At 40.7% G+C, this 12,715-nt stretch overlaps 2 protein-coding genes across 4 annotated transcripts in view; one reads left to right on the top strand and one right to left on the bottom strand.

The window, feature by feature from the left end:
• Window positions 1-1,325, bottom strand: part of LOC112461048 (polypeptide N-acetylgalactosaminyltransferase 5) — a 36,045-nt gene extending 34,720 nt beyond the window's left edge. For 2 of the 3 annotated variants that reach the window (XM_025026127.1, XM_025026111.1), the window contains exon 1: window positions 1,157-1,325. The gene's annotated coding sequence lies outside the window, so the exon portion shown is untranslated. Of the gene's footprint in view, window positions 1-480; window positions 956-1,156 lie in introns of those variants that run through there. The other variant, XM_025026121.1, reaches the window with a different exon arrangement.
• Window positions 1,326-1,980: 655 nt separating this feature from the next.
• LOC112461007 (sex determination protein fruitless-like) lies at window positions 1,981-12,006 on the top strand. Its single transcript, XM_025026018.1, has 7 exons — window positions 1,981-2,601; window positions 3,335-3,682; window positions 3,769-4,122; window positions 4,267-4,396; window positions 6,427-7,100; window positions 10,058-10,681; window positions 11,064-12,006. Exons 2-7 carry the CDS (start codon window positions 3,371-3,373, stop codon window positions 11,328-11,330), a joined length of 2,361 nt encoding a protein of 786 aa, XP_024881786.1. The 5' UTR covers window positions 1,981-2,601; window positions 3,335-3,370; the 3' UTR covers window positions 11,331-12,006.
• Window positions 12,007-12,715: the final 709 nt, after the last annotated feature.

The raw sequence follows: 12,715 nt of genomic DNA on the forward strand, positions 1-12,715 counted from the left end.
GAACGTTACTTCGCGGCGCGGTCGCGGGCCCATGCGCCGCGTGCCCCGGGGCCGGCCTCGTGCGAGGGCACGCTCGCGTGGGCGCGAGGTGTCACCCCGCGACGCGGCGCCGACGGCCGAGATCGTCCCTTTTCGGCGCGAGCGATCGAACGACGAACGTACTTTACGCGTTTCCTGCGCGCCGCGAAAAGGAGGTTCGCGGCCGCGATCGGCGAACCGGTTCGCGGCAGCCGGGCAAGAGGATCGCCAACGTCGATCCACCACGTCGCGCCGGCGGAATCCACGCGCATCGCGCGCGCACACGAGCGAATGCACGCACGTACGCACGCACGCACGCACACTCGCGCGAGCGACGGGACTGACGGGAGAGCGACACGTAAGGCACGGTCCTCTTCGCGCCACGCGTTTGACGCCCAGAGACGTGGCAGCGCGCTTCCACGAACTTTCTTCACTGAGATGTACATAAGATCGAACACTCACGGTTTTTTTCTCTCTCTTTCTCTCTTTCTCGCTCTCGCGCGCGCAGTCTGTATTATCTTGGACGGAAGGTGATAACCCAGGACCGATACAGATTCCTCGACGGCGAGAGAGACCCCGGGCCCCGGAGGACCCCCGTGCCGGATATTCTTTCTCCAGGAATGAACTTTTCCGACCCGACGCGGTAGGTATCTGGAGCGTCTCCTCGGGGCGAAAACCGCACGCGGCACACTACTTCATTAGCTCCACCGTATTAGTGTCAATTACTCCGTGATTCGCGGCACGCAGCCACGGAATCCCGAAGTCGGATTTTATCGCGGGGGGGTTCCTCGTGCGTGCGGGCGAAACACGGAGACCCCGCCGTGCGTGCGTGCTGTGCGGACCGCGTAAAACGCGCTTCGCGACGGAGCGATCGCGGCGCGTAGCTAAGCCGGGGGACGGGACGACCGATCGTTACCCGCCTCTGGTGCGGACTGGGGTTCACCCGTTCGTTCCATCAGCCGAGAGGCCGAGAGCGGTCGCGAGAACGCGGCGGGACGTTGGGTATAGCGTGCGCGTGAGAGACGGCCGCGTTCCCTCTCTCTCTCTCTCTCCTCTCTCGTTTTCCTTCCTTCTCTCGCGCGCGAGAGACGGCTGGTCGATTCCACGCTGATCGCGCCTTCGTCCCGTCGATACGCACCTTCTTTCCGTCGTCGGTGGCCCGGTGGCTAACGGCGCGGTGCAGGTGCAGGAGGAAGCTCGCGGGCGTGCATCCCCGACGTCCGTCGTCTCGCACTAAACGGAGGATACGCCTGGCATCGCGCGGATTACGAGGCGCGCGGCGCGGCGCGGCGCGGAACGGTGCGGAGCGAAGCGGAGCAATGAGCGCGCCGAGCGCCGAGGTTAGGGCCGCTCGCGAGGAGTGGGGGGGAGGGAGGACGACACCTGTTCGACGTTCGCGGCAGCGCCTTCGCGCGCTGAGAGCGCCACACACCGACGCGATTGGAGCATTTGATAATAGCGCGGGAGCGGGATTGGCTCTCTGGGACACGGTCTTTGATATCGAGAGTCGGGAAGCGCGATCGTGCGCTCGCGATTTATCGACGCGACTCCGGCGCTGCTGTTTTTCGACGCCCCTGTCACCCCTCGTCCCTCGACGTCCCTTTGAAGGCTCTGAAGGGAACGCTCGGTGGAACAACGAGACTTCGATGTTTTAACGAAAATATTTAATATTCAAGACGTGTATACATGTCAGAGATCAATAAACGAATAAATATCGACAAGTTTATAAACAGTAGTCAAGTAATGTCATCTAATCAATAAATACATATATGCATGATGCATGCGATAATTTTTCAAGTTTGGACTTTTAATTTCAAAGAAAGATAATCGAAATACTATTTGAGCGACGTCTATGTTTTTTAAATCAATTATTTGAATTAATTAGAATAAAATGTAAAATCCCCCTAAATTGTCGAATATTTTTGGCCCGAACTTTCACGAGAGGCGAGGTATACCTCCCGGCTTCAAAAAACCGCTGCGCGTTCGCGTTCGCGCGGATCGCTCGCCAGATGGCGGCGCCGGTCGGCCGCTATATTGATCAAGTTGGATTTCGTGAGACGCACGTTGATAAGATCTCGCGAAAATTTTTCGATCGCACGCCAATCTCCTCCCGCCCGCGTGACGTGCGTGAGACGTGCCCGCGTGCGGGCGTGTGTATGCGTGTGCGTGTCCCCGTGCGTGCGTGCGTGCGTGCAGGCTCGCGTGTGCGTGTGTACGTCAGCATCTCCGACTCTTTTGACAATTCTGACATCCGTCGCTCTCGGTATAATCCGTTCGCGGCGGAGCACGGCGGAGCGGAGTGGAGCGGAATTCGGGCCCGAGCCGAGAGCCGAGAGCCGAGCGCGCGCGTCTCCCCCGGCAGTCGGCGGCGTCGCGTAAATCCTCCTCCCTCGCCCATGACGTCACTCGCGAATTACACAAGCGTCATCGCTCAGTCTGTTGTGGAAAATTTCGCGGGGTCCATGGTGGCAGCGGCAAGGCACGTCGCCCTTTGAGTGAGACCGGCGTACGGCGTACGGCTCCTCGTCGGCAACGCGGCGACGACGACGACGACGACGACGATTGAGTGCATCGCGAGCAGAAGTGAGCGCTCCTCTCTCTCTCTTTCTCGCCGTTCACCCTTTTCTCTTCTCTGTGTCTCTCTCTCTCTTTCTTTCTCTCTCTCTCGCTTTCTCCCCCAGCATCATCGTCAACGATCGTCGTCGCGATCATCAATTGATCGCCGTTCATGCCAAGCACGCGCGAAACTACAAAGAGGGATTTCCTGGCCGGAGTCTGTCCACGCGCCGTGTTGTTTATTGTCGTGTCGCCCGCCTCGGACGACGTCGACGGCGTCGTCGGAGCTCGTGGCGTCCCGACGGTGCGACGACATGTCGCCTCGTCGTGACACCTCGCACCTGCGTCACGCTTTCGTGACTCCTTTTTAACCAGGAAACTCCTCCCGATAGCCATTCATGCATGTCATCTCTATGAGCTGTTTCATGTTAGCCAAGATATTTTCTGTCCACGTCTATGTTGGTCGGAGACGAATATTTCGTTGTTACTCGATGAGGTCATTTTCTTTACGTAATAAAAGTTAATTACAGTTTTGGAAGTTGGTGATTTATTCTGTGCACAAAGTTTTAAATGTTCTATTTTAAAAGATTAACGTTTCTTATAATAGGATGTGTGTGTTAAGCAATGGAGACAATTTTCCTGTGAATGATTTTAGGTTGTTTGTGACAGTTTGTGTTAATTTATTTCTCTGTGCCATTTGTAGTATTTAGATTACATATGTTTGCACAATGTTAATTAGGTTTTTTTCCTCGTATTGCAGTCCAAGTTTACGAGAGACTCTTCCTATACCGTCACGATGTCTATGCAACAGTTTTGTCTGCGGTGGAACAATCATCAACCGAATTTTATCTCGGTTTTTTCCAATTTGCTGAATAACGAGACTCTAGTGGACGTCACTCTCGCCGCCGAAGGCAGGCAAATTCAGGCACACAAAGTCGTTCTGTCAGCATGCAGCACGTACTTTCAGTCGCTGTTCACGGTGAATCCTTGTCAGCATCCTATTGTCATACTCAAGGATATCAAGTTTTCCGACCTCAAGATTATGGTGGATTTTATGTATTATGGAGAAGTAAACATATCTCAAGAGCAATTGCCATCCATCATAAAGGTAAATATTTCGCGTTTGAGTAATTAAACATTTTTACATTTTGTGAATCTTGAAGAATCTTGAAGACGCTTTGCTTTGTTTAACAGACGGCAGAGAGCTTAAAGATAAAGGGACTCGCGGAAATGCATACGGCGTCGTTAACAAAATGGCCAAGCGGAAGTAGCGAAACAGGCGGAGGAGACCGTGGTGAATCTTGCTCGCCAAGTCCATCTCCATTGTCTCCCTCGTTTCGCAGAAAAAGGTTAAGGAAGTCTTCGACTGGCTCGACATCCGGTTCCGGTGACAAACCAGAGGAAATTAATGAAATCACATTAGTGGCTACTAACATTGTCAAACCTGAACCCCTCATTGTGTCGCAAGAAAGCGGGGAGAACTTGAGGCGACCAGTAAACACCAGCACAGAATCTCAAGGCAGTATTGATGAAGATCAGATATCAATTGTAAGTAAATATGACGTATTACTATATTATTGAATCGTGATCTTATTGAATCTAATTTTTAAGGAAATAAACTACAGCTCTTAGCAGAAAGTATTGTAAAGGAATAAATTAATTTTAATAATACGTGATGTTCCTGCATTTCAGATGAGTAATATGGAAACTAGTTCCGCTAATACGCCAGCTCAAAGTGACGGTTCTATCCAAGATGTAAGTCAACAATCGGGAGGAAACATTGGACAAAGTTCTGTTTCTTCGCAACCACCTGTTCATCAAGGTAAGATATCAATAAATATGCTTTTCAAATATGCTGTTTCAAACATAAATTTCGATAAAATATTTAAAGGAGAGAGTCATTCAGAATAGCATTACTTATTATAACATAAATTATATATGCTACATATTACATACACAGAAACAATCAATATATATTAGGAATTAATATATAAATCTATAAAAGCAAATATTTTTACTACATATTTTAATGCTGCATGCATAATTTTGTACATGGCTATGAATTGAAATTTTTCTTCACACATGTGTAGATGGAAATAATTTTTTTTATTTAGGTATGTTTCCCTAAATATTTTATATGTTTCCTGATTGTATCTTATTTTTTACATATAATTTGCTTATTTAGAATGTGCTGTTTATATTATCAATTATATTCTATAAAGATTAATTTCAAAAAAGCTTTAATACTTATGCATATTAAATATATTTAAAGCGTATTTATTGGTCTGTATATATTTTATGAGTCAAATAGGACTATACACAAAAAATTAATAGAATAGGAAAAACAGTTTTATTAACTTAATGTTTAATATGTGTATATATAAAAAAAGGTAAAAAGAACTCTTTCTTTTGTATTTTTGTAGTTTTTAAAGATTTATGATTTTTAGGCTATCTTTTAAGATTTCTTTTTTAATCCATATTAAAAGAGAAAAAGTTACTTAATAATAAAGAATATATCTATATATTCAAATCTTGTTATTTAGCAAGCATTTAATTTTCTTTGTTTTCGTAAAGATAAGTTAGTTCGATAAATACTTCATTATTATCGATTGTGTAACAGATTAGTTATAGCGTTAGTAATCTAACTGATTGTGTGCATAGGCGTAATAGTATGGAAAATATAGTTTTTAATTTCACGGGAAATGTCATGCGTGAATGATTAGCTACATTATAAATTTAATAATATAATTTCTCTCAAGGTAGATCGTACATTATAAATCCATGCAGAATGTTCAGGCAACTTTGGCAAATTGCATGACACCTCCCCTTTAAGCAAATCTCTCCGACAATCGTTATTTGAATTATGCATATTGACTGTGGTGGGTATTTGAACTGCATGTCGATAAGCGAAAGTTACACACATTATATGCTGGCACAGATGCGTTTAAATGTATTGCACAAGGAGAATCAACAGACGTTTGACATGAAAATAGAGCGAAATTTCAGGAATTGAAATTCTAATAATGCGAATGTGCAAAGAAAAGATTGTTTCTCATTCATGAAAGAAAAATCACCATGGTACACAGATACATAGCACACAGTATGTTATATTTCCGGAGGGATAGCATATCGGGCCTTTGACATTAACGGAGTTATGTATGTGTGCTTTACTCTGCCCTATAAGTGTAACGAATGCCGTACACATATTTCAATATTTCAATATAAACAATGATGTGCTTAAAAATGTATCTGTGCCATGCCGCAACTCCATACTTAATATGCTCATATATCGTTTCTTCACAAGATTTTATTTTTAATATCTATTATCTTTCGCTTACTTAGCTTAGTATCGTTTTTCTACATATCATAGAATACATTTATTTTCTTTTGATTAGATCATAATTTATGTATGCCTCGTTTTATATGAACAGATATGCCGATATGACATTATTCGTTATTATTCATAGTTCAAGTTACGTTATTAATAGCGCAGTAAATATAATTGTGTAAAAATTGCATTTTTTAAATTGAGGTTTTTGATATGATATACAGGTAAAATAAAATTTGTATGGGAATATATGAATTATCGTATCAACAAGTCGGACAATTCTCGAAATCTTTACGTCGAGACAGATTTAAATATAAATCCGAGTTAAACATATTTCTTTGCTTAACGTTTATTTTGTAATGTTTCATAATATTACGATCACATAAAACTCTCTCTCTCTTTCTCTCTCTTTCTCTCTCTCTCTCTCTGTCTCTCTCTGACTTTATCATTTACCTTTGCCGTAAACGCAAAGCGGGTTAATAATTCCTGTGCTCTGACCAAAGATCAATCGGTCTGTTCTACAGGATTACAATGGACTATTATGGAGCACACATATCATCCGACACGTTTCGCTCTGTCCTCGTGTCAAACGAATCTGTCGATCCAAGCGTCGTCGGCATTTACGACGCCCGAAATAACAGCATCCTCGACCATCAGCGATCAGTACTCTGGTACCAGCACGACTGGTTCCAGTTGCGCCCTGACGAACTATCCGAACTCCTCCCACGGGACGTTGCAGCACGCGTCGTCGGGTGGCCCCTCGCCATCGACGCAGTGCCCCAGTAACTGCCAGAGCCCCTGCGCCAGCCCGCAGACTGCGATTAAGAGGAAGCGCTCGACTAATCCGCAGGCGGACGAGAACTTTATACGCGCGCTCGACGCCGTGCGCTACGGTGGTATAGGGTTTTGCAAGGCGGCCAGGATGTTCGGCGTGAACAACCGAACGCTCTGGCTCGAGTATAAGAAGCGCGGCTACCCGAACAATCGGCCCAGCCTCAAATCTCGCGTTAAGCAGGAGGTCAATTCCTCGCCGCCGCCGGCACCCCCGGCGCAGCCCATGAACTCGCAGAGTCCAACGCCTATGGGCCCGCCCACGACTCCGCACAGCACACATAACACACATAGCACGCACACCATGCTGACCAGCCACAGTCCCCACACAATGCTGAGTGGTTACATTGACAGGCATACGGACTATACGCTACCGAGCTCCACGATGCCGATCAATCTGCACGGCGTTAATTACAATGCCATGTGAACTGGCATGTCCTACCCGGAAAATCGCTTGTATAGACGAGCTTGAGATTCTTCCTTACCGCCCCTTTCTTTTTCTCCCGCTCCTCGTGTACAACTGAATCTACCGCGACTACCTGTGTCAGTAACGAGGCGTCAGTAGTGAGACATTGACAAGTCAAACGTTTCAATTTTTGGACATTTTTCCGCCTGGCTGTAATCACAGATTTTTAAGTATTTAGATTTTTTTTTAATATTTAGAGATTGAAATATAATTTTTATATATTGTATACGGAGATTTATTAGATATATTGTACATTTTTCTTTAGCTACAGACGATTTTAAAGATTTGAATTTGACTTATCTTTATATTTATATATAAATGTAAGATTTACAGGTTTTTAAATTAACTTAATATTATGATTATTAAAAAAATCTAAATACTTAAAAATCTGTGAGTATAGCCAGGCGGAAAGATGTCTAAAAATTGAAACGTTTGACTTTTCAACATTTTGTTGTGTATCGTGAAACACGAGTTATAATTAGAGTGAAGATTTTAGTATTGTCTAGAAACGGTGCAATTTTATTGCTTCAATAATTAGAACGTTACGATATTGGTAATAATAAAACCATTTGCACCGATTATGAGTTCGAGGATCAGTCAACAATTAAATTTTTGTGACAGTATGTTTTGCAATATTCTTAATTCACTTTTGCTATTCTGCGGTTAATTTTTATTAATTATCACTTTCTTTTTAATTTGAATTATTTCTTCGATTTATTTCAATGTTACTATCACGAATACAATGTTTATTGATTAAGCTTCTTTCTATTTATTAACAACTTTATCTATATAATGTTCTCTTCATGTTAACTGTTAGTATACCAAAGATCTTGTAATGATCTTTTGCTTCTCTGAATCCTTAAATTATAAAAATCTGGCGATAAATCTTTATTTTTCTTTAGTGCATTGTTATTAATAAAGTCACCAATGATAAAATTGACATTTTTTACCATTTTCAGTGCCGTTATTTTATCGTAGGTGAGACTTATTACTGTTAATTATCTTATCTAAAAAGTCCAACGTCAGAAATAATATGGACTTTGCCGTTGATTGTTGACTAATCATCGTAGTCTATCATATAACATTTGTAAATATTAAATTACGAATAATTAAAAATTATTTGTATTTGCGTTATCTGTATTTGCACATGAGTAACGGTACAGATTATTGAAGAAACGATCATCGTACGAGACTACGATGCACACACGGAGATAATTTATCAATACATGTATTACAATTATATATATATATATATATATATATATATATATATATATATATATATAATTGTAATAATTGTTGCTATGTTGATAAATATATGAGAAACATTATAGATATTTTATATTTTCTTTTATACCTGGAAGTTTGTTTAATTTTTTGTGCTTTTTATGTTGTATGCATGAAATTGAGATATATTTTGTTATGTATTATAATAGAGTAATTTTTTTAAACATTATTACTTTTTTTCCAGGTATTTATATTTACTTATCTGCTTCTGTTAATTAAAACAAAAATTTACATTGACGGAAACGTTGGATAATGATATAAACAAATGCAATTGTATACTCGATGTATTAAATATCTCAAATCAAATCAAACTTCGTGAAAATAGTTCTATCATTTCGAAGCAAAATGTAAATTTAATGTGAGATATGGTCAGTTTTAGGAAAAGCGCACTCGTATATAAGGAATGAATGAATATATATGTACATTATTTCTTTATCTGTTTCCCTGTTATGTTTAATCGCGATAATGATTAGTCTAATTCTCTCCCCACAGTGTGTAAAATATGATAGGTACTTGATACAAAAACAAATCTGGTTTTTTAATATTAATTGTAAAATAAATGTAGGACACATATATACGAACTTTATCAAGATTAATGTTCCTAATTTAGCTTGCAGGAACAATTTTTTTCTTATTTGTTGTACTATTTGTTACGTATATATTTAATAACTGAATTATTAGGACAGTAAAGTAATCACAAAAGAATGCGAACGCTTAAAGCCGTGATCAGACTACGGATTGGGATTGAGATTGGATTGAAATTTAATCAATTAGAATAAAGGAAACTAACTTCAAGTTTAGTGAACTTTGCTCTAATTGGTTAAATTTCAATCCAATCTCAATCCCAATCCGTAGTCTGATCACGGCTTAAGATAACTTGAAAAACATTTTGAGATTGTACATCCTACTTTTCATTTGTTTCTGTAAACTGCAAAAACTTTCGGTTACTGCAGACCGAAGACAAAGCTGCTTTGTGCGAAGATCGTAAAATATATATTTGAGTGATTTGACTTAAATAGAAATTAGTTCTTAATATATAGTAAAATTAGCTGTTAATTGCACTGTTAAGGAGCATTTATACCCCCCTTATATAAACGATTGAAAAATAATTCAGAAGAAATAAAAATTATTCTAACAATTTGCAACAGAATAGGAGTCCTTATTTCTCTTCAATATTTTACGACCTTTTTTTCTTTATTAGTCCGAGCGAACAATTGATATTACAATTATGTTGCGATTATCAATGCATCAGTTTTCGACGAAGAGATTATCCGAAGAAGAAACGATTATAGTAATCAAAGTACGATTATCTAATTATGATTATTCTTGTGTTATCATGTTATACAACATTTGCCTGTGATTATTGAATAATTGCTTGACACAATTATTAATCTTTTTGTGTACTATTAATATATACAACTGATGTATCCAAATAAGGAACTCTTAACACTAAAATACAGTGATTCATCTTCAACGCAAGATATCAATCTTTGTTGTAGAATAAAGACTAGCATCAATTTACGTTTACTACATCTAAAAGCAACGTCGATGTACCGATTCTTCTCGCCACGACTAAAATCTACTTATTTATTATTATAGTTCTTCATTGCAAGCAGTCGCACATAACGAAAAGGACTCGGCTGCTGATCAGACAGCCGCGAGTGAAGAAGGAGCCGAGTCACCTGTCGCCGGACGGCGAAACGGGCTCCTTTTCGCCGCACATTGTCTCGACCTCCGTTCACCTCGCCACGCCGACGCTGAATCTTCCCCAAACGTCGAGGAGCTTCGAAGAGTCCCGTATATCGCCACCGCCGCACACCATGCTGGTCAGCCAGCAGTCGAATCTGCTGGCGGTGACAACGCCGTCCAACTTGCTGGCGGTGCCCCAGCCGTCCTACCTGACGAAGCAGCACTCGCATCCACTGCTGTCCAGCCAGCAACCGAGCACGTCCGGAACGTACTGGATACACCGGCAGCACTCGCATCCGGAGCTGCCCGGCAGGACCACGAGTCCATCGATAGTGATCGAGCCGGCGCCCGTCCTTAAAACGGAGGAAGAGGGAAGCGAGGAGACCTCGACTCCGGCTGCATCGGCTACCACCGAGCACCTGGGGACCAGCGGCGGCAGCGGCGGCACTTCCGGCGGACTGAGGGTCAAGACGACGGAGTTACGGCGAGCTTCCTCATCACCGCAGGTAAATATCAGCCGCGCGTTCGTACAAAACAGATCAATGACAAACATATGCGTGAAGAAGATCACTACTGAGATCACTAAAGGATGTCTAGATGTACGAAGATCGAGATTAGCTGTTGATGGATTCAATTTGTAGTATGAGGATTGGATATGAAAATTCAAGATTTATAAACACATTGTGAACATTAATTTATAAATCGTGTCAAAATATTAAGCCATTAACATCCGAAGAACTAAATTCGTCTTGTTCAATATTAGCAGATTGTGCAGATTGATGCAGAATTAATTTCTTTTCGCTCTTTATTTATATAATTTATTATCTTTAAAATCGCAACGGGTCTTATTAACGGATCTAAATAAATGTAATATATCTTCTTACATAGACGAGCAGTAGCAGAGAGCCTCGCGAGGGCATGGGGGATCAACGATTAGGTCACTGTCCGGTGTTACGCCAAGGCCCTGCCTTAGGCTGCAATCACTGCTGGAACACGATAGACGCCCACGGCAGGATACTTCGTAGGAAGACCAAGTATCATTGTCCCGAATGCCAGATCAATTTGTGCATCGTGCCCTGCTTTCAGGAGTACCACGAGCAGCGGCGCGAGCTGATTTCCAAACTGAAGCCCTTACCAAAAACTAGCTCTGTTTAATCTCCCCTCTGCTCCTCCCCGATGTAATTCTGTTTTAAGTAATCGTTTAAGTAATCGTTACTTATCGGATTACGTGTTAAAGCACGCGCTTTAAATGTGTGAAGGTTTAACGTGATGATGACGGAGTAACGAGCCCGTCGTTAGCGTGTGACATTATTTTTCTCTTGTACGACGATGTGTATGAGTCATCAGATTGATATCGTTTACCAAGACTTTCATGACTTGATATATTTTCGTAATACATTTATAGTGTCTATATAATTGTTGAAGTAGGCGAAATCATTGCAATCTCGCAGTTTGATGATACGAATATTTATAATTGTGTGTATTGAGAGTTTTCTCCTTTTCTCTTAGTCTTTCAATAATTTTCACATTTTCACGTAGCCACATTTTCTGAGTTAAGTAGTTCTGAGTTTACGTTTATCAAGGAACTTTTAGTTCTAATCAAAAGTAAAGACTTTACTTTAAAATTAGCATAGAAAAAAAGTTTATTTTAACGTAGATATGGAGAAATTAATATATTATTTTTTCACGCAGTTTTATAAAATTCATGACAAAAGTGATGTATCGAGATTGGATGTAAGACTACCTGTTACTCTGGAAAATATGTAAATAATTATTGCAATGCTCGGCACTTTATTATTATCGTTATTATTTATGTTTAGCACATATTATATATATAAACATTCTCCGTAAAAAAAAAACATATCAATTTAAATAATATTACAAAAGTAATAAGGATACCTAAAATTTTCTTTAAAGTAATTTATTTTCGTATTAATACATATTGCAAAATTTTGATTATTTATATTAGTAAAATGCGCATTAGTAAAAATTGCAATCTATCTAAACTAGACATTATCTAAATTGATAAATTTTATTTTTTTTTAATACAAAACGTTTCTGATAATATGCAGACATAATTTCAGAAGTGAATTCAGCGTATATAAATCTAATAAAAATAGTTTACGTATGAATAATTTTATCCTATTCGAGTTTGCTTACGAGCTATATACGTTTTGTATTATACGGTTTTTCTTTTTTTACAAAATTGTTTTTATTCAACATTGATCACTTCGAATGAGTCTGAATGTAGGTTTCTGAATTTATTTAGCCCAAAATTTGCTGAAAAACAAAAACGATTGTGACTCAGGAACAAAGTCAGATAACGTATACAAACAGGTGCTTTCAGCTACCCAATTATCTTTTCTGAAATATTCCCATATATGAGAACATAATGTATTGTGTATATTTTATTACAAGTGTACATTCTAGCTTCACGCGTATCGTTCGCATGATTTTCAATGTTAACGTATTTGACGTTAATTATTTTACCAGATATATTTTCCATCTTTCGTCCAATCACGCTACACCGTATGATCTCA

The sequence above is a fragment of the Temnothorax curvispinosus genome, unplaced genomic scaffold, assembly GCF_003070985.1.
Source record: "Temnothorax curvispinosus isolate PA1 unplaced genomic scaffold, ASM307098v1 QBEX01001173.1, whole genome shotgun sequence".
In the NCBI taxonomy this organism is placed as follows: Eukaryota; Metazoa; Arthropoda; class Insecta; order Hymenoptera; family Formicidae; genus Temnothorax; species Temnothorax curvispinosus.

What these genes read in the sequence shown, in the direction of transcription:
- LOC112461007 (XM_025026018.1), top strand. Translation starts at nt 3,371, where the DNA reads ATGTCTATGCAACAGTTTTGTCTGCGGTGGAACAATCATCAACCGAAT. An exon ending in ATGAAGATCAGATATCAATT is followed by an intron (nt 4,123 to 4,266) that starts GTAAGTAAATAT and finishes CCTGCATTTCAG; the next exon opens with ATGAGTAATATGGAAACTAG. An exon ending in GCAACCACCTGTTCATCAAG is followed by an intron (nt 4,397 to 6,426) that starts GTAAGATATCAA and finishes TCTGTTCTACAG; the next exon opens with GATTACAATGGACTATTATG.